Source organism: Macrobrachium nipponense, chromosome 16, assembly GCF_015104395.2.
Source record: "Macrobrachium nipponense isolate FS-2020 chromosome 16, ASM1510439v2, whole genome shotgun sequence".
In the NCBI taxonomy this organism is placed as follows: Eukaryota; Metazoa; Arthropoda; class Malacostraca; order Decapoda; family Palaemonidae; genus Macrobrachium; species Macrobrachium nipponense.
This window is the reverse complement of record NC_087209.1, coordinates 1,729,834-1,754,320: the sequence shown is the minus strand read 5'-3', so window position 1 is coordinate 1,754,320 and position 24,487 is coordinate 1,729,834. Positions and strand designations below refer to the sequence as shown.

Below are 24,487 nucleotides of genomic sequence, written 5' to 3'. Positions count from 1 at the left end.
TGAATGGTCCAAATTGTTGTAGTATTTCATTGTTTATAGGTCAATTTAGCTTTATTATGAAATTTACTGGGGTGTTTTTGGAGGGCTTGGAACGGATTAGCCATTTTACATGTAAAATGTAGTCCAAGATACGAAAACCTCATGATACGAAATTCGCCTCGGAACGGATTAATTTCGTATCTCGAGGTACTACACACACACATATATATTATATATATATATTATATATATATATATATATATATATATATATATATATATATATATATATACAGGCAGTCCCCGGGTTACGACGGCTTTGGGTTACGACGTTCTGAGGTTACGACGCTTTTTCTTAAATATTCTGACTCTCCAAGTTAACGACGCTTTTAAAAAACGCATACTATGATAAAAATCCTTCATAGTTTAGCACAGTATATTAATAAAAATAAGTTTCTGGTTAGATTACAACAAAAAATTTGAGGTTATGATGATTTTCTACACTTTTTATGTCGTATTTTTCGAATTTTTTTAGTGACGCCTCATATGCAGAACTAGTTTCCGAGCGAATGAATACTAGTTTGCAATGCGCAAAGTTTATAAGAGTCCAAAAGCGCAAATAATGAAAAAATTATTGCTTGCTTCCAGTAATATAACAAAACTAAGTTTCTGGTTAGATTACAACGCAAATTCCAAGGTTACGGTGGTTTTTTATGCTTTTTAACGATACCTCATACGCAGAACTAGTTTCTGAGCGGAGGGCGCATAAATTAATTTACGCTATTAAACTGTATGGTAACCATAGTCAAGGGATAAGGAACGCATTCTCAAAAAGTATACATATCCTTTAATACAAAACAGCAAAATATCATTGAAACATTATTTCACTTAAAGAATCCATTTATACTCTACTTAGACTTGGATATAAAAACCATAGTTTCTCTCTCTCTTTGTATTTTCCGACGAAAATAATCACTAATTAGAGTATTTTGATGTTTATTTTCATGACTAAATACATTTTTATAATACAAAAATGATTTACTAATTTTCATATATTAATTTTGATTAATACTGTATTAGTAAGTTTAATAGGTTGAAATGATATCACATAATAAAAATAATAATTCTCTCTCTACTACAAAGATGTATGTTTTTTTGTATGATAAATAAATGATTTACTATTTACAAATATATTAAGATTAATTTATACAGCAATAATATCAATTCATTAAAGAAAATACCATAGTGAATTAGTAAGATTTTAGCTTATATATATATGGAAGAATGAAGGAAATCCCAGTCTTCTTTCTCTAACTCCAGGTACTAAAAACTGTCAGATATATCAAGTTCTGTGACAGGAGAGGGAAGAGCTGCTGTGTTGCCATCAAGTGCTCATGAAATTTCCCCCCCCCCCCGCCCCACCCCCCTCTCTCATTTACTGAGAATCGAGATTTTTTTATGTACTTGTACTATTTGTTTTTTTAATACTTTCAAATAATAATAACTGATAATAATATAATAATCAAAATAATAATAATAATCAATAATATATAATAATAAAATGAATAATAACTGTAATTACAAAATTCATATGTATAGTATTTTAAAGAAATACATACTAATCTATCCATGTCACTTTTAATTAAGGTTAATCTCTCTCTCTCTCTCCTACGTATTTTTTTGCCACACAAGTATAAATATGTTTCATCAGTGGGGTAAACGTCCTCCCTCTTCTTTTCCGCTGGAAGCGTTATAAGTAGTTTTTTTGATGAGAACAGAGAGAGAGATAAACACTCTCTCTCTCTCTCTTCTAGAGATGAAAGAATTTTTATGGTACTAGTATGTAAAATGTTTATTGATAATTTCTTTTTAGTATAATAATAATAATAATAATAATAAAATAATAAAACGTAATTACAAATCATAATGGTCATATTTTTAAAGAGATGAAAATGACCTTTCCATTTCACTTGTAAGGATAATTCCTCTTTCTTACTGAGATGAGAGAACTTTTTTAGGTAGATGCACAGCGTTTTATTATATTTTCAAATAATAATAATAATAATAATAATAATAATAGAAGTAGTAATAATACGATAGCTAATTTCAAAAGAAAACTCTTCCCTTCATCTTTTTCTGTATCAATTTCCCTACCTCATAACTCCAGTGACACTCGGAGCTGGGAAAGTAACAATGCCATACAATGGTCAACGAATTTAATGGTTTTCTGTAATCTCTCTCTCTTGAATTTTAATGAAAATATACAGTAATTTGTGAATACACAGTGTTGCACATGATAAAAGTAAATTAGTGATAATTTTAGAGATACGGCCCTAAGAAAAATTGCAAATTAGTGAAATTTTCCGTGTGGACATGTTTTCAACAACGTCGTTCCTGCTTACGACGATTTCTGGGTTACGTCGCGTCTTAAGAACGGAACCCCCGTCGAATAACCCGGGGAACTGCCTGATATTATTTTATATTATATTATATATATATATAATATATAATATATATATATATATATATATATATATATATATATATTATATATATATACCCCATTCTTGCCTTATATCACAAACAAAACTTCTGGTTCCAAATAAGAGATCAGTTCACAAAAAATCAACGTTCCCCTGGAAGTACGTAAATCAAGTGATTTTTCTTAATTATCCAAGGACCTGAGGCATTCACTGCCAAGGTTACTACAGTTTCAGCCATTCATGAAATGTGAATATTATGTTTGTCTGTCACCTGAAAGTTTATAAAAAAAAAAAAAAACAAAAAAAAAAAAAAAAAAATTCTGTTTATGTATGCCAAATGGGATCTCCTAAAGTCCGAGACTTTCCAGTCAGATGCTGAAGGCCATCGACAACAATTTTATCAATGAAAAGTTTGGATGGGCCAAGATGCCTATTGCCAGTCAATGAATTACCATTTCAAGAATGACTTGATATCTGTCTAAAAAGTTCTTTCTGTACAATAATAAACACTCAGTTATAAAGTCAACTTATTGACAGTATATGATGTGGTAGCAGTAAGTATTAAAAGGGAAAATAGTAAATTCACAAACAATAAAAATATTTATTCTAACATACATAATATCTACAACAACTCTACTACAGATTTACATGAACTTTCATCACATCATCTAAATTTTCCATCTTTTCTAAGACTGTGCTTAACTTCTCTAAATCTTGATCCGATACTGTTGCTGGATTAGTGGCTATATACTGTATATCTGCAGATTTAACAGTGAAGTTAATCCCTTCTAATGCTTGTTTCACTTGGAAAAAGTCTTCAGGGGAGGTAGTAAACTGAAAAAGAAATCAACTTAGGTATCTGTTAAATTGTACCCTGGTTCCAATATAATATACTAATCAAAGAAATTGATGGAACTGCGTTTTGTAAAATACAGAATATTACATTTAGGCCAAGAACTCAGCAATGGAAGGTAAACAGTTTCAAAGGTGTAAGGTTTTAAATGTGTAAGAGGAGAAAAACCCAGCAACTATACTGAAAAACAACTACTAGGAGAAGGTGGAAAGTAAGATGGAAGACAGAGAATATGAACAGAGGTAAAGTAAAAGGAATGAAAGGGGTTGCAGCCAGGGGGTGAAGGGACACTAATAACCTTAGGTAATGCCTAAAGTGCTCCACGTAAGGGCCACTGACAGCACTAACACTTGGCCCCTCCAACACAAGGAAACTATTGATATGCTGAGGCTGTTTTCATGATTCATGAATAGGGATCAGAAAGAGGTCCTTCAGGTGATAACTGCAATGAACCTGTGCAGCTGTAAATCTCAGGTGCAATATAAGCTGCTTATCTTATAACCATAAGGTATAATCTTGAATTATCATGAAATGTGGATGTTTCCATTTTAGCACAAAATGAAACGGCAAAATTCAACTGCATTAATCAGATTGTTTCTGAAAAGTATATGACTTGTCGTTAATATGAAATATAGAAAATGTGGACACTCTTTCAATGCAAAAAATCACTGTAAAATTACATTTTAGACTTGAAATTCATTAACTGAAACAAGAAAAAAGAACTCAACTTTGATTATTGCAATCCATAAATAAATTTAAGTTTGGTTGATGCGAGATCGTTTTTGAACAGAAAATAAAATTTCTCTTTGGCCTTAAAAAAATCTGGAAATCTGGAAATGTACTAAAAGAATCTGGAGAAATCTGGACTTTTCTAGATATCTGGCAAAGCTGAATTCAAGCTTTTGCCAGTAATCTTTTTAAATGTGACAAATTTTGGGCTGTTCATTGTTCAAATATGACCAATTATGTCAAGTGTTACTGATTCCTAAGTTTTGTCAACTTACATTAAACATGATAAACAGAGTACTGAAATGTAATTCATTAAAAATGTAAAATCAGTTTCTTGTGAAAAGTTAGAGAAAAAAAAATCTACATTTGGTATACATGGAATAGCCTGGAATTAAGGAATTCAAATCTCCTAAAAGTCTTTTCTAAATATAAGTTTTAAAATAACTTCAGTAAGTTAATGAACATACCAGGACAAGAAAATCACCTGAACAGGCATTAAAACAAAACACATATTTGGTTATACTTACATTACATTTTTTGTAAGTTGATTAGTCTTTGCTATTTATTAGTGATACTTCAACATTCTACTTTCTGTATCATAAAAACAAAACTTGAATATTGGACTTCAATTATCACTAAGCAAAAGCAAGTATATCAACGAGTTAATGTTAATCATCAAAAAGTAAAAAATGTTCCGAAGTTTCTTCAGTGCAATCGAGTTTTCTGTACATTTTTTAATCAAGGCCACCAAAAACCGATCTATCTGTCAGTGTTCTCAGTATAGTGCTGTATGAGCCACAGCCCATAAACTTTAACCACAGCCTGGTGGTGGCCTGTCCTATAGCTTTGCCAAATGCATGATTATGGCTAACTTTAACCTTAAGTAAGATAAAAACTACTGGGGCTAAAGGGCTGTTTGATGATTGGAGGGTGGATGATCAACATAACTATTTGCAACCTTCTAGCCTCTGGACAGACAAAGCCACCTAAATAGTTTTCTTTTACAGAAAACTAAAATTGGCAAATAAAAAATGACACTAACATCAAATAAGTTTCATTTTACATCTACATACCACAAAATTTCCTTCTTCCTCAGCTACGTCCTCAGCTCCTACTTCGATGGCATGATCCATGGCTTGCTCATATGAGACACCTTCACAAGTTGAAATTATGACGCCTTTTTCATCAAACAAACAACGTGCTCCACCAGCTTTAAGCTCCTGAACGCTAATGGAAAAAGTGAAAAGCACACTTACTACCACATAAATTAGCAGACTTTCAGCCTTGAAAGTTTGAGAGATATCGTTTTGTAATTTGATACAAGGGTTCTTGGACATACAAGGCTGCTTTTATTATCAGATTTCCATAAACAATAACTAGAAAAAAAACTACATGCCACTGCTTATAACAAAGAAAGGATAAAAAGAGTAAAATTTAGCATAAAACAGTTAATTTGTGCTCTGTTATGTTAACTAATTAATACAATGCAGATAATAATTAAGGAAAACTAGGTTTGCTATCAATCTTTTTTATTAAAAATTTTTGTCATATATAACCAGATGAAAACTCGGGACAAAAAAAAAATAGTGGCAAGAGGTTTTTCTACAATACTGCAACACCATTTGACAAAAAACTTTGAACTGTACCCTTAAATAGCCATGAAATCCTCAATAAAGTTTATTTTTACAAAATGTATGTTTCAATTCAGCATAACTTTAAGTTAAGCACAATTCACTTATTCAAATTACTATGTAATACTCATTTAACCATGGGATTATAAACATGGGCAGAGTAATGAGAATGAAGTAATAAATACTTTGATATAATCACAGCATTCACTTTCAAAGTCCTTCAATGAAGGGCACAACAAAGCAATATAAAAAAGAACATGATGAAACACTATGTAAATCAGGATATCATACAAGGACAGGACTGTTTTTAAAGCACTAAATCATCACACATCTTTCTATACAACAAATCATCCATCTGTATCCTTACATATTTTCCAAAAGCACCTCAAACGAAAACCTAAATATGCGAAATAATAGTTTTGCACCTCAGCACTACTGTACCTGTGTGTGTGTGTGTGCGTGTGTGTATAGAGGTTAACTACCAACAGAACAGTATACATACCTCGAACAGTCATTCTTTTTGGTCTTTTCCCACCTAGCTGTCCAGCTCCTTAAACTTTGCTTTGTCCCAATTTTACCTTGTCATATAACAATGAATCCTACTGGGAAGCCCTTTCAGTCTACAAATGCAACTCAGCAGTCTCATTAAACAACTACAGGTATATAGTGGTCATAATACTAATTACAATATTATTTTAAAGAATTTGTAGCGTTCTATGGTTAAAAATTTCTCCCAACAACAGCTGGTGTTGAATTATGACCAAAAAAATCAAGATTTTTCTACTCTATACAAAACAAAGCACTTACTTCAACTTCTTTGTAGCTGATGTTATTAGTTGCTTGGACCGACTCAAGTTGTCCGAAACTATTTCTGCCAGCAGAAAAACTCCACCAGGACCTCTGTACTCCAGCATGTAAGATTTTGCATTGTCCTGTGATTTCTGAAATTTATAAACAAAGTTACAATTTCAAAACAATAATAAACAGTGTACCTTAACTTAAAAAGTGTACTTTTCACAGGCACGCACTTACAAACTGCTCCTACTGTACAATAAGGTTACTTTGTCAACAGGTGGCTGTGTGTCTAAATGACTGCAAGTCAAGAACGGTACACTGTGTTCACTGCTACAGTTGCATGCATACTGCACTTAGTATAATTTACAATACTAGCTTTACTTACATCTAAAATGAATAAATATTTTAGAGCATGTATGACAGAATAAAACTTTAGCTTGCCTATCAGTCAGTTTCAATAACTGGACGCTAAGGTTTTCTTCAGGTAGGTGTTACATAAGAGAAGGTATTTTGTAAAAGAGAACAGCAGAGCAGGTACAAAACCACCAAATTTTCCCCTAAAGCAATTCTAGATTTTAGGGGGACAATGAAGCCAGTTCTTTTGGAGTTACTTATAAATAGTTTAGACATGATCTTACACAAAAACAGGGGTTTATAAATACTCATCCAAAATGAGTCATTGAACTTGATATGGAAAAAAAAAAATCACTGATGTCCTGAATGATACAACCATATTGTTTATGGGATTTGTGATGATGAAAGAACTAGAATGAATAAAGTACACCCATTCTGTATCCAGATCTATCTCCTGTTAATCACCACAGGCAATAATGGCATCATGTGCCATGAATTGGTGACCTTATTTCAAAAAAAAAAAGTATTTCTACTAAAATAAACATCATTTCTACCAGAAAAAAATGGTCATACTGTAATTTGTAATAATTGGTTAAAACTTACTTGAGATGACTTGAGGACATGTTCAATTGAGGCCACAGGCATGTTACTACTCTTGGCAAGTTCAACTACTTTTCCTAATTTTGAATTCAATTTTGGGTCTGTACCACCACCCTCTGAAAGCAAATAGATATTAGACTACATAGTAATGATCAAGTTTAAGTAACTCTGAAGGTATCAGATATGTAAAGAAACAATCCACAAATTTATGCTTGTAACAAAATCAGTATGTTTAACCTTGGCATTTTAGCTAGTAAAGATCTTTGCAAGTGTAAAATTAAAATCACTCTCATTATTATGAATGTGTTTTCACTGGAGCACTGATTGTCCTTAATTCTAAGGCAAGTAAAAAATTTAATCCAACACTTACCTTTTATCGCTATTTTCATCATTCGAGAAAACTTTGTAAACATTTTCATTTTCTGTGCATCATTGGCAGCTTTAATGTGCCTAATATTAGACCATTTTGAATGTCCAGCCATACCCCTTACGACATAAGAGCAAGAACTTGCTAGAAGAGCATCAAAAAGCAATCTATTTCCATATAAGGATTTCATTTGGAAGCCAACTGAAGGGAGCTTGAGGGCCTGCAAATAAATTCATCTCAAGATGAAGCAAATCATTATACAGATAATATAACATGTATGAAAGTTAGAATCAAATTTGCTATTGAAACTACTGAAGCAGTGAGGTATACATTCAAAAGTTTATATTTTATATATACTATTTTGATCACTCCTGAGAGGAAGATCAACATTTGCTCATCTGTAACGTACACATTATTGCTTTAATTGAGTTTAATTAACTAAATGGAACATGATACAAAGAAATAGGTATCCAAACTTTTATTAGGTAAAGACGTTGTGGGGCTATCATTTTATCTGTATTACACTAGATCCTCACCATTATCTTAAATGTTTCTGCATCAAATGTTCCCTTCATGGAGTGAGATTCAAAATTTTGTATCTTCACTTTCTTTTGTCTGTACACATCCTACTTGAATTACTTCTAATCTATGTCTTCTTCTTTTGCCTTTCTCCATGTTTTTCTGTGTCTTCTCACTAATTTTCATCCTGCTACTGCCATACCTAATTATTTCTCACAAACTGGTGTCCTTTCCTTCTCATCACGAGCTCAAAGCACCTCAATCTATGAGATCTTTTGAAGTGCTTTGCTTGTTTTCCAGGTGATTCAAAAGATTTTCAGTCATCAATGGCTATGTAAATAAAAGATGAACACATGAAAAGAAGCTTGCATAAACATTTACAGCTTCAATATACTTTCTTAAAATGTTAATACCTATATTACTGTGGATTCCTTCTATTTTTATTATAAAAGCATAATTTTTATTTTCAAACTTTTTAATTTCCTCTCACTCACTGTAAATACCCAGCAAAAACAGTTACCCATTGTTACAAGGTCTAGGCATTAGGCAGAAAAAAATCATTTGCATAAAAAATTATAAAATATGGAAAAATTTAATGAAACAGTTTGCTACTACACAACTACTTTACTAGTCAATCAATCTACTATAACCAATTGTATGAAGCACGTACTATGTGAAATATAAAACCCAAACCGTGTACCTGCATATCGCAAATAAAAAATTCACTAAAAGTTGTCAGGTCACAAGTGCAGAGATGAGATGACATTATGAATAAGAGGCAAGAAGACAAGTACGTTATTACATATGGCACACAACAGCCTAGCCTATCGATTTCTCATTTCCCACTACACAGCTTTTATACAATCATCAACATTTATTTCATGAATGTTTTACCATTAGGCTAGGCCTGCTCAAACTATAACTATCTTTCTTGGTAACTATCTCATCAGGCTAGAATAATCAGGAAGTATAGTTAGAATATAAAGTTTCAGGGGACAATGACAGAAAAAAAGAAAAAAAGGAATGACCATATGTAACTACAAATAGTAAATAACAATAAATGACAATGCCAACAAGGTTCAGTGCAAGCTAAATTCTATGGATCTTGCACACCAAATATAAAAAGCATTATTAATTAATCAAATGTAGGAAACCAGACTTTGTGAGGTTACTAGCCTACTATGTAAGCTACGATGGGTCCCAAGATGTGAAATTAGTCTTGCGCTAACTGGAATTCCTTGTAGTATTTGCAGACCTTCATTGCATACCCCAACCTGATGAAGCTGTACCATGCAATGTACTTGCGATATTATCTTGTCTATGACATGCCTACATAACCCGGCAAGATGATGTCCCTACACCTACCAAGTTCTACATGCAATAAATAAATTCTAGCTAGCCTTCAGCCAGGTAACTGACATTTATGTATGGCTAAGCTAAACTTGGTAACTCCTAAATACTACGTCATCATACTACCTAAGGTCTTTAGTTAAGCCCGCCGGTTCTTAACCTACATCTACATTAGCCCCAGCTAACCACAGTCAACTAACCATTCAGGTTTTCTTAGCTCTTCACCAACTGTCATCAAATACATACCTGCATTTTGATAACTAAGAAACCTCTCTATATATAACGTCAGCTTGTATCTTATCAGGGGATATATATCACGTCCAAATTAACCATCACAACTTATTCGAGTTTACAAACTTTACCATAGTCACCCCTATTTTGTAAACATTTCACTGCTTATCCACCGAGCGTTCACTGACTGAGGCATTGCGTTTACGTAATCCAACTAAGGTGGGTTTTAAAGCTTGTGTTTTTTTTTATTCTTCTATAATACAACAATATCCCATGCCTATTAAAAGGAATTTTACTGTAATTCTTCGTCCAAACGTCCTTTTCCTTTATTCTTTGAAATTGAAGACAGCTAACAGTATTTTACTCGTACTTATTATGTCAATACGTCCTACTTCTATTACACACACACACACACACACACACACATATATATATATATATATATATATATATATATATATATATATATATATATATAATAATTGTGTTAGTAATTCTTTCCTCACTCTCGTAGTGTATATATATATATATATATATATATATTATATATATATATATATATATATATATATATATATATATATATATATATATATATATATATATATATATATATATATATATATATTTGTATATATTATATATATATATATATATATATATATATATATATATTACTAAGCCTACATTACTTTTGTAACAAATCACAAGCTTAAAATAGTTGTTTGTTCTCAAACTGAAGTTTTGCATTTATTATTATTATTTTTTTTGTCTCTCACAGTCTTCCAATTCGACTGGGTGGTATTTATTATTATTATTTTGTGTGTGTGTGTGTGTGTCTCTCACAGTCCTCCAATTCGACTGGGTGGTATTTATAGTGTGGGGTTCCGGGTTTCATCCTGCCTCCTTAGGCCTAGTCCATCACTTTTCTTACTATGTGTGCCGTTTCAAGGATCACGCTCTTCTGCACGAGTCCTGGAGCTACTTCAGCCTCAAGTTTTTCAAGATTCCTTTTCAGGGATCTTGGGATCGTGCCTAGTGCTCCTATGATTATGGGTACAATTTCCACTGGCATATCCCATATCATTCTTATTTCTATTTTCAGATCTTAATACTTATCAATTTTTTCCCTCTCTTTCTCTTCAACTCTGGTGTCCCATGGTATTGCGACATCAATGAGTGATACTTTCTTCTTGATTTTGTCAATCAACGTCACGTCTGGTCTATTTGCACCTATCACCCTATCTGTTCTGATACCATAGTCCCAGAGGATCTTTGCCTGGTCGTTTTCTATCACTCCTTCAGGTTGGTGCTCGTACCACTTATTACTGCAAGGAGCTGGTGTTTCTTGCACAGGCTCCAGTGGAGGGCTTTTGCTACTGAATCATGCCTCTTTTTGTACTGGTTTTATGCGAGTGCCGGACATTCGCTTATGTGGTTTATGGTTATATTTTTCGTATTGCACTTTCTACATATGGGAGAGATGTTACTTCCATCTATCGTTCTTTGAACATATCTGGTTCTTAGGGCGTGATCTTGTGCCGCTGTTATCATTCCTTCAGTTTCCTTCTTGAGCTCTCCCCTCAGTAGCCATTGCCACGTGTCATCGCTGGCTAGTTCTTTAGTCTGTCTCATGAATTGTCCGTGCATTGGTTTGTTATGCCATTCCTCTGTTCTGCTTGTCTTTCTCCTGTCTCTGTATATTTCTGGGTCTTCGTCTACTTTTATCAGTCCTTCTTCCCATGCACTTTTGAGCCACTCGTCTTCAGTGGTTTTCAGATATTGCCCCAGTGCTCCGTTCTCGATGTTGACGCAGTCCTCTATGCTTAGTAGTCCCCTCCCTCCTTCCTTTCGTGTTATGTATAGTCTGTCCGTATTTGCTCTTGGGTTGTAGTGCTTTGTGTATTGTCATATGTTTCCTCGTTTTCTGGTCTATGCTGCGAAGTTCTGCCTTCGTCCATTCTACTATTCCTGCGCTGTATCTGATTACTGGCACTGCCCATGTGCTTATGGCTTTTATCATATTTCCGGCGTTGAGTTTTAACTTGAGTATCGCCTTGAGTCTCTGCATATATTCTTTCCTGATCGTGTCCTTCATCTCTTGATGTTTTATATCCCCTCCTTCCATTATTCCCAGGTATTTGTATCCCGTCTCATCTGCGTTTGATGTTGTTCCCATCTGGTAGCTTTATCCCTTCAGTCCTTGTTACTTTGCCCTTTTGTATGTTGACTAAGGCGCATTTTTCTATTCCAAACTCCATCCTGATGTCCCTAGATACAATCCTTACAGTCTGGATTAGGGTAACTGTTTCCTTGATGCTCTTACCATACAGCTTGATGTCGTCCATGAACATCAGATGGTTAATTCTGTGGCCTCTTTTCTTGAGTTGGTACCCGGCATCCATCTTCTGCAGTACTTTTGTCCATAGGGAATCATGGCTACCTACGAAGGAGTAGTGGGGACAGTGAGTCAAGCCCTGGAAGATCCCTCTCCTGATATTAACCTCTGCTAGTCTTATTCCAGAGCTTGTAACTATTGTATCCAGTTTTGCGCATTGTATTTTTGAGGAAGCTGATGGTGTTTTCCTCTGCCCCATATATTTTCAGGCATTCTATTAGCCATGTGTGTGGTACCATGTCGAAGGCTTTCTTGTATCTATTCATGCCTTGCTTAGGTTGGTTTTCCTTCTCTTACTGTTCTTCATTACTATTTTGTCTATCAGGAGCTGGTCTTTTGTGCCCCTACACTTCCTTCTGCAGCCTTTCTGTTGGTGGCGGATGGTGTTTGTCTCCTCTAGGTAGTTGTATAGCCTTTCGCTGATGATAACTGTTAGTAACTTCCACATTATTGGTAGGCAGGTGATAGGCCTGTAGTTACTGGCTATATTTCCCTTACTCTTGTCTTTCTGGACTAAGGATGTTCTTCCTGTGGTTTATTATTATTATTATTATTATTATTATTATTATTATTATTATTATTATTATTATTATTATTATTATTATTATTATTATTAAAAATGCCATAGAATAAACTGACTCTTTAACACCACGGGGAAGAGAACAGACAACAAATAATGAATGAAGGAAAATTAACAATCAGATAATATATATAAATAAACAGCAGACCTGCCATAACATTTCATGCAGGGATGAATAAAGCTTTGAAGTACTATTGCTGCTACTTATCAGAAAGATTGTTCTATTGCTAAAGTATGAGCTGGGTAAGTGTGACAGTCACAGTGACGGATAGCCAAACAAACAGACAGGCTGACAGACAGAGTGAAAAACTATAGCTAGTAAGGGACCAGTATATAAAATATCTCTTTTACTTATTATCGTAGCTCAGCAAAAGAATGTGAACGCTGATGCTCGGAACTGTGAGCAGCACATAATTCTTAATTCCAGTTCGTTCAGGCATTACAGACAATGGTGATGGAAGCCTCTATTTGAAATAGATCTCACATAGTAGGAAGTTCAAACAGGGTTTCTTACAGAGTATGATGATTACATAATTTACATTTACGACTTCTATCAAATTTGCTCGAAAACAGGGATCCCGAGGAGCTACCGACGCCCAGAAAGGATTGAGAACAATATTCAATAATGGTAGAAGAAGACAGGATCTGCAGTATACGCAGCGTGAATACCAACATCCCTGTCAATGTACGGAGGTTTACGAATAACACTGTAGCTCCCTGGAAGACTTTCGATATAACCTTCGGGTGTGTCATTAAAATGGAAACCAAGACTCGAGGCCACAGGTGTATTTTTTAACAGTGCACAACGAATCATATTATTAGAAATACAGTAACGACGCGGCCTAATGAATAAAGATCTACATTTGGAGTCGTTTCACATCCCACTAACTATCCCAGCTATCAGTCCTTTCTTGATGCCTGTTAGGGATAGCCAAAAGTTTTTTTTATGATCAATGTATAAACCCATTACATTTGAGATTCCTTTGTATCGTTACATTTCATTGACATCACATCATATGTGAAAAATACAACATTTGTCATATTTCCTGGAAGTTCAATTTATTTTTTTTTTTTTCGTTTGAAACTAATATTATCTTCACGTTGTCTTTCTCCTCTCCAGTGTCTCTCTCTCTCTCTCTCTCTCTCTCTCCCTCTCTCTCTCTCTTTTCTTTTTTTACTGCATTTCAACGCGTGATTTTCCTATCCCACATCGTTCTGTGGCGACTTACGTGACAATATGAAATAATTGGTCTTTCGGGTCTTTTTTCTTCTTTTTTTTTTGAATGGTACGTTTCTGTTAACAAGTCCAATCTAGTATTTAAAAAAAAAAAAAAGACCACTGCGTGTCCGAGTGCTTTCAAAAAGAAGAAACTGCAGCATTTTGCTGTCTTGTACTGCGAACAAGAGTACACAACCAGGATAAATATAACATATCACTGACTCTTAAAATTATGCATAACTACGAAATGAGAAAACTCGAGGTCACGTCTGCTGACTCAACTTGCAAAGAAGAAGAAGCATGACAACTTACACTTAAATTTTCGTCATTTCGTTCACGAAATGCCTGTCAAGTTCGTGCGATTGAATACGGTGCATAATAATAAAAAAAGATAAAGATTAACCCCTTATAATATGCCCGGGTGACTTTGATCTCGCCAGTCCTTTTATAGAATTTTTTTAATTGTTGCCCGAGATGATGGTCAATTTCATCATGAGGAATTGTTCACATTAGTTCTGTCTTGCGACGTCCTTTCGTGCGGTCGGCTAATTTGCTCATTAAACAGTTTACAAGGCTCGGAGAAATGTATTATCTCAGTGTCATCCTGTTGATTTGCTTATGACTTAAATGACAACGTATTAGGCATTTGAAGGCTCTTAGTCATTCGGCATTAAGTTGCAATTAAGAGTATACGACACTGAGATGTTGGTGATATTATTTACTGTAGAATGACTAGACGCTTTCAAATGGCTGTTATTTTATCTTCTAGGTTATAAATAAACTTTCTCTCTCTCTCTCTCTCTCTCTCTCTCTCTCTCTCTCTCTCTCATCTCTCTCTCTTTATATATATATATATATATATATATATATATATATATATATATATATATATAATTTATGCGCAACCTCAACAAACATTGTATTTTGCCTTTACAGTAAATTTATATATATATATATATATATATATATATATATATATATATATATATATATTATTTATATTTATATATATATACATACATATATATATATACATATACATATATATATATATATATATATATACATATATATATATATATATATATATATATATATATATATATATATATATATGACAGAGAGAAAAAAGTTAGATGATTCCAGATTCATACATTTTAGCAATAATGACATAAGAAGCTAAAAGGCTCCTATCCAGCCTAGGACTGAGGAAACGAAAAGATACATGGGGGTGGAAGCAACAGGGTAAAAGTGGGAGAGAGTTCCAAAGCTTGAAATTCAGCCTCTTGCTCCCCTTAATCTCAGGGGGGACACTGACTGACAAACTACCTGTAGAAAGACGCTGACACTTTGCAGGAGAGAGAGAGAGAGAGAGAGAGAGAGAGAGAGAGAGAGAGAGAGAGAGAGAGAGAGAGAGAGGTTGAGGGCGGGTTCGTTGATCAGATGAATTGCCTCTTGTCCAATCCGATTACGGTGGAAGACAAAAGATGAAGTCCTCATTTCAACACAGAGTGTCGTCAGCGACTGGGATGAAGACATACATGTCTGTGCTGTCAAAACAAAGAACGCAGCCGCTTTCCATACAAGTAGATTCACCAGTTCGAGAATATTCGTTCCCTGGAAAACAAGTTTAAAAGTGACTTTTCTCTTCAAGAGTGTTCGTGAATACTATTCATTATAAATACACATTTAAGAAATGTGCTTTTGTAGTTAGATGAACTAACTATAAAATGGTTTTCTCTGGTCTGGTTCCTATTTCTTGTACACGGAAAATGACAATTCAGTACTTCAGTAAATTACACCGAAGTGCGACGGTCAATGATTTGGAAGAGGGACAATAAAAACTATCCAGTTCTGCCGAGATGCGCTCAAACCCTGAGCAACAATACTCCATGGAGCCATTATTTCATTCATTTCCCTCCAGATTCGTCATCTAGAGAAATAATAAAACCAATTAACTGCTGTCCTTAAAAGATAAACTTAAGATTCTTCTTGGAATTCCAGAGAAGAGACGAGAACGCCTTCGGGCACCTCACAGCCTAAAGGTCGGAGACAAAGACAAAGCAATGAAAAGAAAAAAGGTCCCTTCTATTGTTCTGCGTGAATCTGCACTTTGTGACGTCTGCGTCTCGAGGAGGAGGAGGAGGAGGAGGAGGTGGAGGAGGAGGGGAGGAGGAGGTGGAGGAGGTGGAGGTAGGAGAGGTGGAGGAGGAGGGGGTGAAGGAGGAGGAGGAGGAGGAGGAGGAGAGGTCACTCGATCGGAGTTGTTAACCCTCGAAGCTGGAAGAATGACTGGGCATTCCAAGGAGGTTTTGCACTTCTGGTTATCCTCTGCGTCTCGAGTACAGACATACAACAACACCTGCGTCCTCGAGAGATACACACAGACACCTGCGTTCTCTAGAGATACGCATAGACACCTGTGTTCACTAGAGATACACACAGATACCTGCACTCTAGAGATACACACAAGGCCTGCGTATTATGCACAACATCTGCGTTCTCTAGAGATATGCACAACACCTGTATTCTCTAGAGATACACACAGACACCTGCATTCTCTAGGGATACAAACAGACACCTGCATTCTTTAGAGATACACACAGACACCTGTATTCCCTACAGATACATACAACATCTGCGTTCTCTAGAGATATGCAGAAGGCCTGTGTCCTCTAGAGATATGCACAGACATCTGCATTCGCTAGGGATACACACGACACCTGCATTCTCTAGGGTACAAACAGACACCTGCATTAGATACACACGACACCTGATTCCCTACAGATATAACACATCTGCGTTCTCTAGAGATATGCAGAAGGCCTGTGTCCTCTAGAGATATGCACAGACATCTGCATTCGCTAGGGATACACACAGACACCTGCATTCTCTAGAGATACACATAGACAACTGCATTCTCTAGAGATACCGCAGACACCTGTATTCCCTACAGATACGCACATCTGCGTTCTTTAGAGATACGCACATCTGGTTTCTCCAGAAATATGCATAAAGGCCTGTGTCCTCTAGAGATATGCACAACACCTGTATTCTCTAAGAGATACGCAGAACATCTGCATTCTATCGCTATCTTCGGCTTTCGTCTAAAATCTTATGAATAGTTCAACATGCGTCTTTTTATAATAGGTTTGTTTATCGCCGTGCAGGTACAAACGTTCGTTAAAACACGCACTTTTCTCTCGGTGACAAGAGCTCGTTTTGAGCAGCCATGTCTGTCTCTGTTCACCATAAATTATGGTCACTATAAGCCATGGTCACTATAAACTACGGTCACGGTATACACTGTAATATAGGGTCCCACTACCTAATCATGATTCTAAAGGAATCCTTTTCATTTATCTTTTCTGCTGTTGATTCACAGTACGATTTGTTTTGTAGACCTATAGGGATATTCTGAATACAAATATGGCCATATATATATATATATATATATATATATATATATATATATATATATATATATATATATCATCAAAACTGTTTCGCGTTTACCTAAATCTATTTTGCATTTTTCCTCAAAGGAAGCTTATGCACTTTCTCTACAGAAACACAAAAGAATCCATAGGAGCATGCGCTGTATACTTGCCACAAATGTTCTGACCACCGACAGTTTCATGTCGTTCACATCTCTCTTACTTCCTTCATTCCTACACGTTTTCAAATCTGTTTTCTCTTATTGGTTCCTCCATTAATCGCTTTCTATAATGGTTCTGGCTCACGTAACAGAGGTCCGGGCAGTCTCTCTCTCTCTCTCTCTCTCTCTCTCTCTCTCTCTTCTCTCTCTCTTCTTCTTCTTCTTCTTCTTCTTCTTCTTCTTCTTCTTCTTCTTCAACAACGAAGACTGAATTCTGGCCTCAGTTATAACCCATGCCACCTGTTTACTTTTAATTCTAGTTCCTCTGTGAAAATTTGTGTGCTAAGAAGCGCAAACAGACTGACTAGTTTTGCATTTGTGTGGCTATATATTTATATATAAAATTTCAATTCAGCTTCCACTCGTTATCACTGTGTGCTCTAAATCCAGAATTTACTGTATCTTTCAAACAAACACTTTTATTTCCTTTTAGTAACTATAGTAGATTCACATCACCGATGCATCTGATGCCTAGGCCAGTCCCTTACGACGCTCCTGATTGGCTGTTGATAAGCCAATCACGGAGCTGGAAACTCTCAATCTCTCTAAAGAGTTCACATTGGTAGGATGTATGTTCCACTTTTCCTGACGGATACGTCCTTCAAAAGCATCCCTCAGGAGAGGTGGAAGATACATCCTGCCTATATGAATTGTCAAGAGAGAGACTTGAGAGTTTCCAGCCCTGTCATTGGCTTATCAACAGCCAATCAGGAGCGTCGTAAGGGACTGGTTTAGACATCAAACTTCAAAAAGTTCAAGAGAAAATGCAAGACATTACTACCCTGGAACAATTATTCTCCTTTTACTTTTATCTCTTTATTTACTGAGCTGTTAATTCATAATTATTTTCTAATAACTGGTCTCTTCTTTCTGTATTTCCGTTTATCTTCTGTAATTTCTTTCAAATGAACATCATATTCTCTGGAAGCTTGAATTCTAAGTCGGTGGCTCCTGTAAGTTTGTTTCAAATGAATAATAATAATAATAAAATAATAATAATAATAATAATAATAATAATAATAATAATAATAATAATAAAATAAAATAATAATAATAATAAGGAAGAATAAACAATCCATCAGTTATGTAAATATACATATATTTAAATTTAAAACTGTAAGGATAGCTTTCAGGAATCTGTTCGGTTCCCCTTATCAATTGATAAGGGGAACCGAACAGATTCCCGAAAGCTATCCTTACAGTTTTAAATTTAAATATATGTATATTTACATAACTGTGGATTTGTTTCTCCATTTGAAGACTTGTGCTACTATCTATTAGGAATAATAATAATACTAATAATGAATAAAGAAAATTAATAATAATAATAATAACTTTCCAGAACTATATCCGTTTCTAGTTCACCTTCTGAACAACAACAACAACAACAACAACAATAATAATAATAATAATAATAATAATAATTAATAATAATAATAATAATAATAATAATAATAATAATAATAGTTTAGCATTATGTCTCCGTGCCCTATTATTTTCAGTGTTTTTATTTTTTCCTCAATTTCCAGAAACATCTCCGTTCCAGTTTCTTAAACTGACTGAATCCTCATCAAATCCCCTTTTGAAACAACCTGTAACAACGTGTGTAACTGAGGACCCAGATCCTTTTTAATTCGTTCCACGAATTCCATCTACTATTCTTCGGTCAACTGGGAGTCAATCGTGATCGCCCTTCGGCTACTGTGACCTAACGAAACAATATTCTTCCTCTTCCGTTTCCTGTTTAGTGATCTGGCGGCGTTTCGACACCTTTTTTATTTTAGCCCCGCCCCCTTCCAACATTTCGCTCAGGGACGAACTGTGATTCGCTAAATCACACGAGAGAAAATTAATGTTTAGACTGGCTTTTGTCATTTTGTTTGCTTGCAAAGAGTGTTCGTATTCTTCCGTGTGCATTTCGTGGATGTATTCTTTATTTTCATTCATTAGTTATTGCAAGAAATATTTATTTGTATTTTTTTATTTAATGGACTTACAAGAAATACTCGATATTTCTCTCTTTAGGCATTGAGTTTTTAGTAACGAAATGCATAAACGTCAAGTGGATAGTGACGCAAATGTATTTTATTTCTTTTTATATTTAATTTTTAAAAATTATAATTCATGAAAAGCAATTTACCCAAGAAGATTTTATTGTCCTTTTACAGATGTAGAAAAATAGTTTCGAACCAAGATATAAATAGCTTGTAAAAGATATGAAGAAACAACAATCATGGAAAATGCATTTAAAATAAACTGAAACTTATGGCCATTAATATTCATGTTCATTTCATAAAATGGCACACCAAAAACAAAAGCGTTTAGAGACAGCAAGACTGAGCAAACAATTAAAAATGCTCTCTCCCCCCCGGCCCCCAACCCCAAAACGTTCCTTTTTTCCCATAAGTTACATTCCTAGTTCTCCCAAAACGTAATCTTTTGTTGCCAGTCAAGAGGTCCACATTTTGGGCAAAATTTGGACGCGTAATCTTTCTAACAAACATGCAAACATACAAACTGACAAACTAACAAACATGCAAACAGACAAACCCACAAATGAGCAAACAGAGAGAGACAAACCGACAAACGAACAAACACACAAACAGACAAGCTAACAAACATGTAAACAGGCAAACCAACAAATGAACAAACATAGAATAAGACAAACCGACAAACGAAAAACACAAACAGACAAACCTACAAACTAAAAAAACATGCAAACAGACAAACCGATTAACGAAAAACAGACAAACCAACAAACTAAAAAACATGCAAACAGACAAACCGACAAACGAACAAACATGCAAATAGACAAACCGACAAACGAACAAACATGCAAACAGACAAACCGACAAACGAAAAAAAATGCAAGCCAACAAACCGACAAACGAACAAACATGCAAACAGACAAACCGACGAATGAACAACCTTGCAAACAGACAAACGAACAAACATGCAAATCTACAAAACAAATAAACATGCAAAGAGACAAAGCGACAAATATGCAAAGAGACTTACCAGCAAACAAACAAACAAATAGACAAAACGTAATTTATTCAATGAATAAATATATTAATTAATATATAAATATTTACAAATATGTAAATATATATAAAAATAGATACAATTAAGAAATTACAAAAATCATCAAATTATTGAATGAATGGAAAATAGATAAACACATAAATGAATAAATAAATGAATGGATGAATGAATAACTAAATGAAATTAATAAACAAAATGAATAGATGAGTGAATAAATTAATAAGTGAATAAATAAATAATTAAATAAGTAAGCAATTGAACGAATGAATCAATAAACAAATGAATAAATAAATAAGTAAATTAATTGAATAAATTAATAAGTTTATGAATGAATGAATAAATGAATAAAATGAAATAGTAACATGAATAAATGAATGAATAAATTCACAAGTGAAAGAAATAAATAAGTAAACAATTGAATAAATTAATAAGTTTATGAATGAATGGATATATAAAGGAATAAAAATTAAAAGATAAATATACATTGAATAACTGGATATTGAAACGACTGTCCAAATCACAGCGGAAACTGAATTCCTTCGAAATGTCAAAGGACAAAACAGTAACTTTCTAATAAAGTTTTTTTTTTTTTTTTTATAGAAGGTCGTTGATAACGAAGACCGCAAAATAGTAAAAAAAAATAAAAAAATAAAATTAATACATTTTTATTTCCTTTCTTCCGACAATCATAACTGTTGTGAATAGTTATAAAACAAATAAAAAAACCTTGGACGTTTTAAAATGGCAGTGACCTTGTCTTCTAAACTCATTTGGAGGCTGGTTTTTTTTCTTTAGTTGTTTTATTATAAAGATGATAGGTGTCGATTTGATGTATCAGGGAACTTGTTTTTATATAAACATGATAGGTCCGGATTTGAATAATATATAATGGGACCTTTTTTTTAAAATAAAAACAATAGGTGCGGATTTGAATAACATATCAGGGACTGTTTTTCTTTTTTTCCTTTTTTTTGTGTGAGGTGGGGGGGGGGGGGGGTGGCGGCGGTCGTTTTATGTAAAAACTACAAAAGCAGATTTTTGAAAGGAATACAGTTAGATTTTATAAACGGTGAAAAAATTTAGTACTAATCAGATTTTTGCAGTTTTAATGGCAGCGACCTTATTTTTCTAATGTATTTGGAGATTTTTTTTTATTTTTGAGTTTTATGTAAAAATTACAAAATCGGATTTTTTAAAGGAAGTTCAGTTAGATTTTATAGAAAGTGAAAGACTTTATCATCATAATTTAGCGAAGGGGAAAGAATGTCCGATTTGTATATATGGAAAAAATTTAATTTTAATTCATAAATTTTAAATAACAAAATTGAATTTCACACATAAAACCAACCCTGAAATATATTAATTTAATATTTATTTTCAATGCGATTTGTTTTGACTGATACAAAATCACTTCGACTGACTAAGCTCGAGATAAACATTATTTTTTAACTGAAAAATAAAAATAAAAGTATTTTGTATCATCCTTACAATAAAATCACGTTATTTGTAACTTTCCGATAAAATTCCATTGCAAAGAAGTTTCTCGTCATCATTAACTCCCATCATTTAATCTAATGGCTTTTCGGGTACCGTTGTGACCCATTGGTACGACCAGAACATCAGGGTCGTCTGTCTTCGCCGGTGGACACCCATCCACGTAGAGACCAGAACCAGTGACGTTCAACTTCGTCGATTAAGAGACTAGCTTCGTATAGGAGAGAGAGAGAGAGAGTCAACATAAATTCACACCTGCATACGTAAACACATACACAATCACACACACGTACACATATCTCAAAATCATTATTGAGAGAGAGAGAGAGAGAGAGAGAGAGAGAGAGAGAGAGAGAGAGAACGCACACCTACACACATATACACTGGTCTTCTAAAAAAATCACTGCTGAGAGAGAGAGAGAGAAAGAGGAAACTCACGATAATTTACAATGAAATTCCAACTCAATCAGAGTTCAGTCTCCGCTTAATGATAAATTGCCTATCATTATATCAATTATTGTTATCATAATCACAATTACTCCTACACTTCATGCATGACGCTCGGATATTTTATTTTTTTATTGGTCTCATTAGATGAATATGCGATGTTACGAAGATGATAACATTCCATTACGTTTGGTGTTACCTCTCTCTCTCTCTCTCTCTCTCTCTCTCTCTCTCTCTCTCTCTCTCTCTCTCTCTTTGTAGCATGAAAAATACTCCCATAAAGATTAAAACGTAAAACATATAGACGCATGTATGATTTCACTGCTGTTTGGATTAGGCCTATCTCCCTGAGGATTAAAAAAAAAACAGGCTTATACCAAAAGTAAACCTTTATAAACTGTTACGTCAACCGATTCAGTTTGTCACGCTCCAAAGACTTCAGAAACTAAAGCAAACCAACAAGGAAGTGACGATACGAAATACCTTTGTGTTTCCCGCTAAGCCTGACGGACATGTCAAAGAAATCGAAATTGGCCCAAATTGCAGCGTCTGTTCCCGAAGGATGTCGTAACCCCCTGCACGATTTGCCTAAGGACTCGGAGAGGTAAATTGCCGAGATCTGTACATATAGGACCCATGCGACTGTACCTAATGTTCCTGTTGCGCAATATCGTCTACAAAGGGGATCACAGTATGATGTATGAGTGCGATGTCATAGCATAGGTCTAACCAAGTTCCACCCATCCGGTTCTAGCTAGACCTATGAACTTTATCTCCAACACAGTGAGTCTACAGTAAACGTACAAAATTCTCTCAATGCTGTCAGTGTATTTATGAATACATTCGAACAATATATTCAACGGCTTTCAAAGCCAGATTTTAACGGCAAAAGAAAATAAAATAAAAAAACAGCGTCTATACTCTGTTTTTTTCCATCTGTCCATCCGCCTGTGGTGTTTGAGTATGGTAACACTGCGTCCCAGGCTTAAGATAGTTACGCTATGTGTAAGTTTTAGGTAAATAAAAGGATATCTGGGTGTACATTTACAACTGAAAAGTGTTTTAATAATTTACTGTATGCGAATTACACCGTTAATATTCGAAAAAGGATATTATTATAATTGTTGAATGTAAGCTGAATGTAACCATCTAAAGCCCGGGGCGCAGTGTTACCATACTCAAACACCACAGGCGGATGGACAGATGAAAAAAAACAGAGTATACGTAGTTAGCTGGCAGTATAAGACAACCTGAGACAGAATGGTCACGGGGAAAAACAAAAGGAGTCTTCACGTAGGTTCATCAATGGAATCATCTACAACAAAGTCCAGATGCAACAGGCTATTTGGGATAAGTAGCAAAGAAACTGAGCCCACTCCAAGCACTCTCCATGAAAGTTAGGACGAGATGCAACAGGCTACGCGTAGGTACCTCCGAAATGCGCGGGAACGGAAGGGTGGATACGCCAAATGGACGCGTTTTGGAGGGTGTGACCGGAGTCGTTAACCAGAAGGGGGGAGAGATATGCACGGATGGAAACAATATCAGGGCGACAGGAAGTCAAAAAGAGCCATCGGAACGTGATGAGAGCGCCAAGAACAGGTGACAAAAGAGGAGAGAGATTCCTGACGAGAGATAATGAACAAAGAGAGCAGACTACGCGGCACTGATAGACATAGACAAAACGAGAATGATCAGTAGCTGTGCGTGTGTGTGTGTGTGTGTGTGTGTGTGTGTGTGAGAGAGAGAGAGAGA

The 24,487-nt window shown here is 34.7% G+C and overlaps 1 protein-coding gene across 3 annotated transcripts in view; it reads right to left on the bottom strand.

Moving 5' to 3' along the window:
- Nucleotides 1-3,049: 3,049 nt before the first annotated feature.
- The window catches only part of LOC135195510 (probable transcriptional regulatory protein NAMH_0626), a 94,505-nt gene continuing 73,067 nt past the window's right edge, over nucleotides 3,050-24,487 (bottom strand). The window contains exons 1-6 of one of the 3 annotated variants that reach the window (XM_064221739.1): nucleotides 9,907-10,061; nucleotides 7,795-8,011; nucleotides 7,428-7,540; nucleotides 6,483-6,616; nucleotides 5,118-5,271; nucleotides 3,050-3,296 (exon numbers count right to left, since the gene is read on the bottom strand). In XM_064221739.1, the coding sequence (XP_064077809.1) occupies nucleotides 3,099-3,296; nucleotides 5,118-5,271; nucleotides 6,483-6,616; nucleotides 7,428-7,540; nucleotides 7,795-8,011; nucleotides 9,907-9,912 (822 nt within the window). In that variant the 5' untranslated portion in view covers nucleotides 9,913-10,061 and the 3' untranslated portion in view covers nucleotides 3,050-3,098. Of the gene's footprint in view, nucleotides 3,297-5,117; nucleotides 5,272-6,482; nucleotides 6,617-7,427; nucleotides 7,541-7,794; nucleotides 8,012-8,327; nucleotides 8,607-9,906; nucleotides 10,062-24,487 lie in introns of those variants that run through there. The other 2 variants (XM_064221738.1, XM_064221740.1) reach the window with 2 other exon arrangements.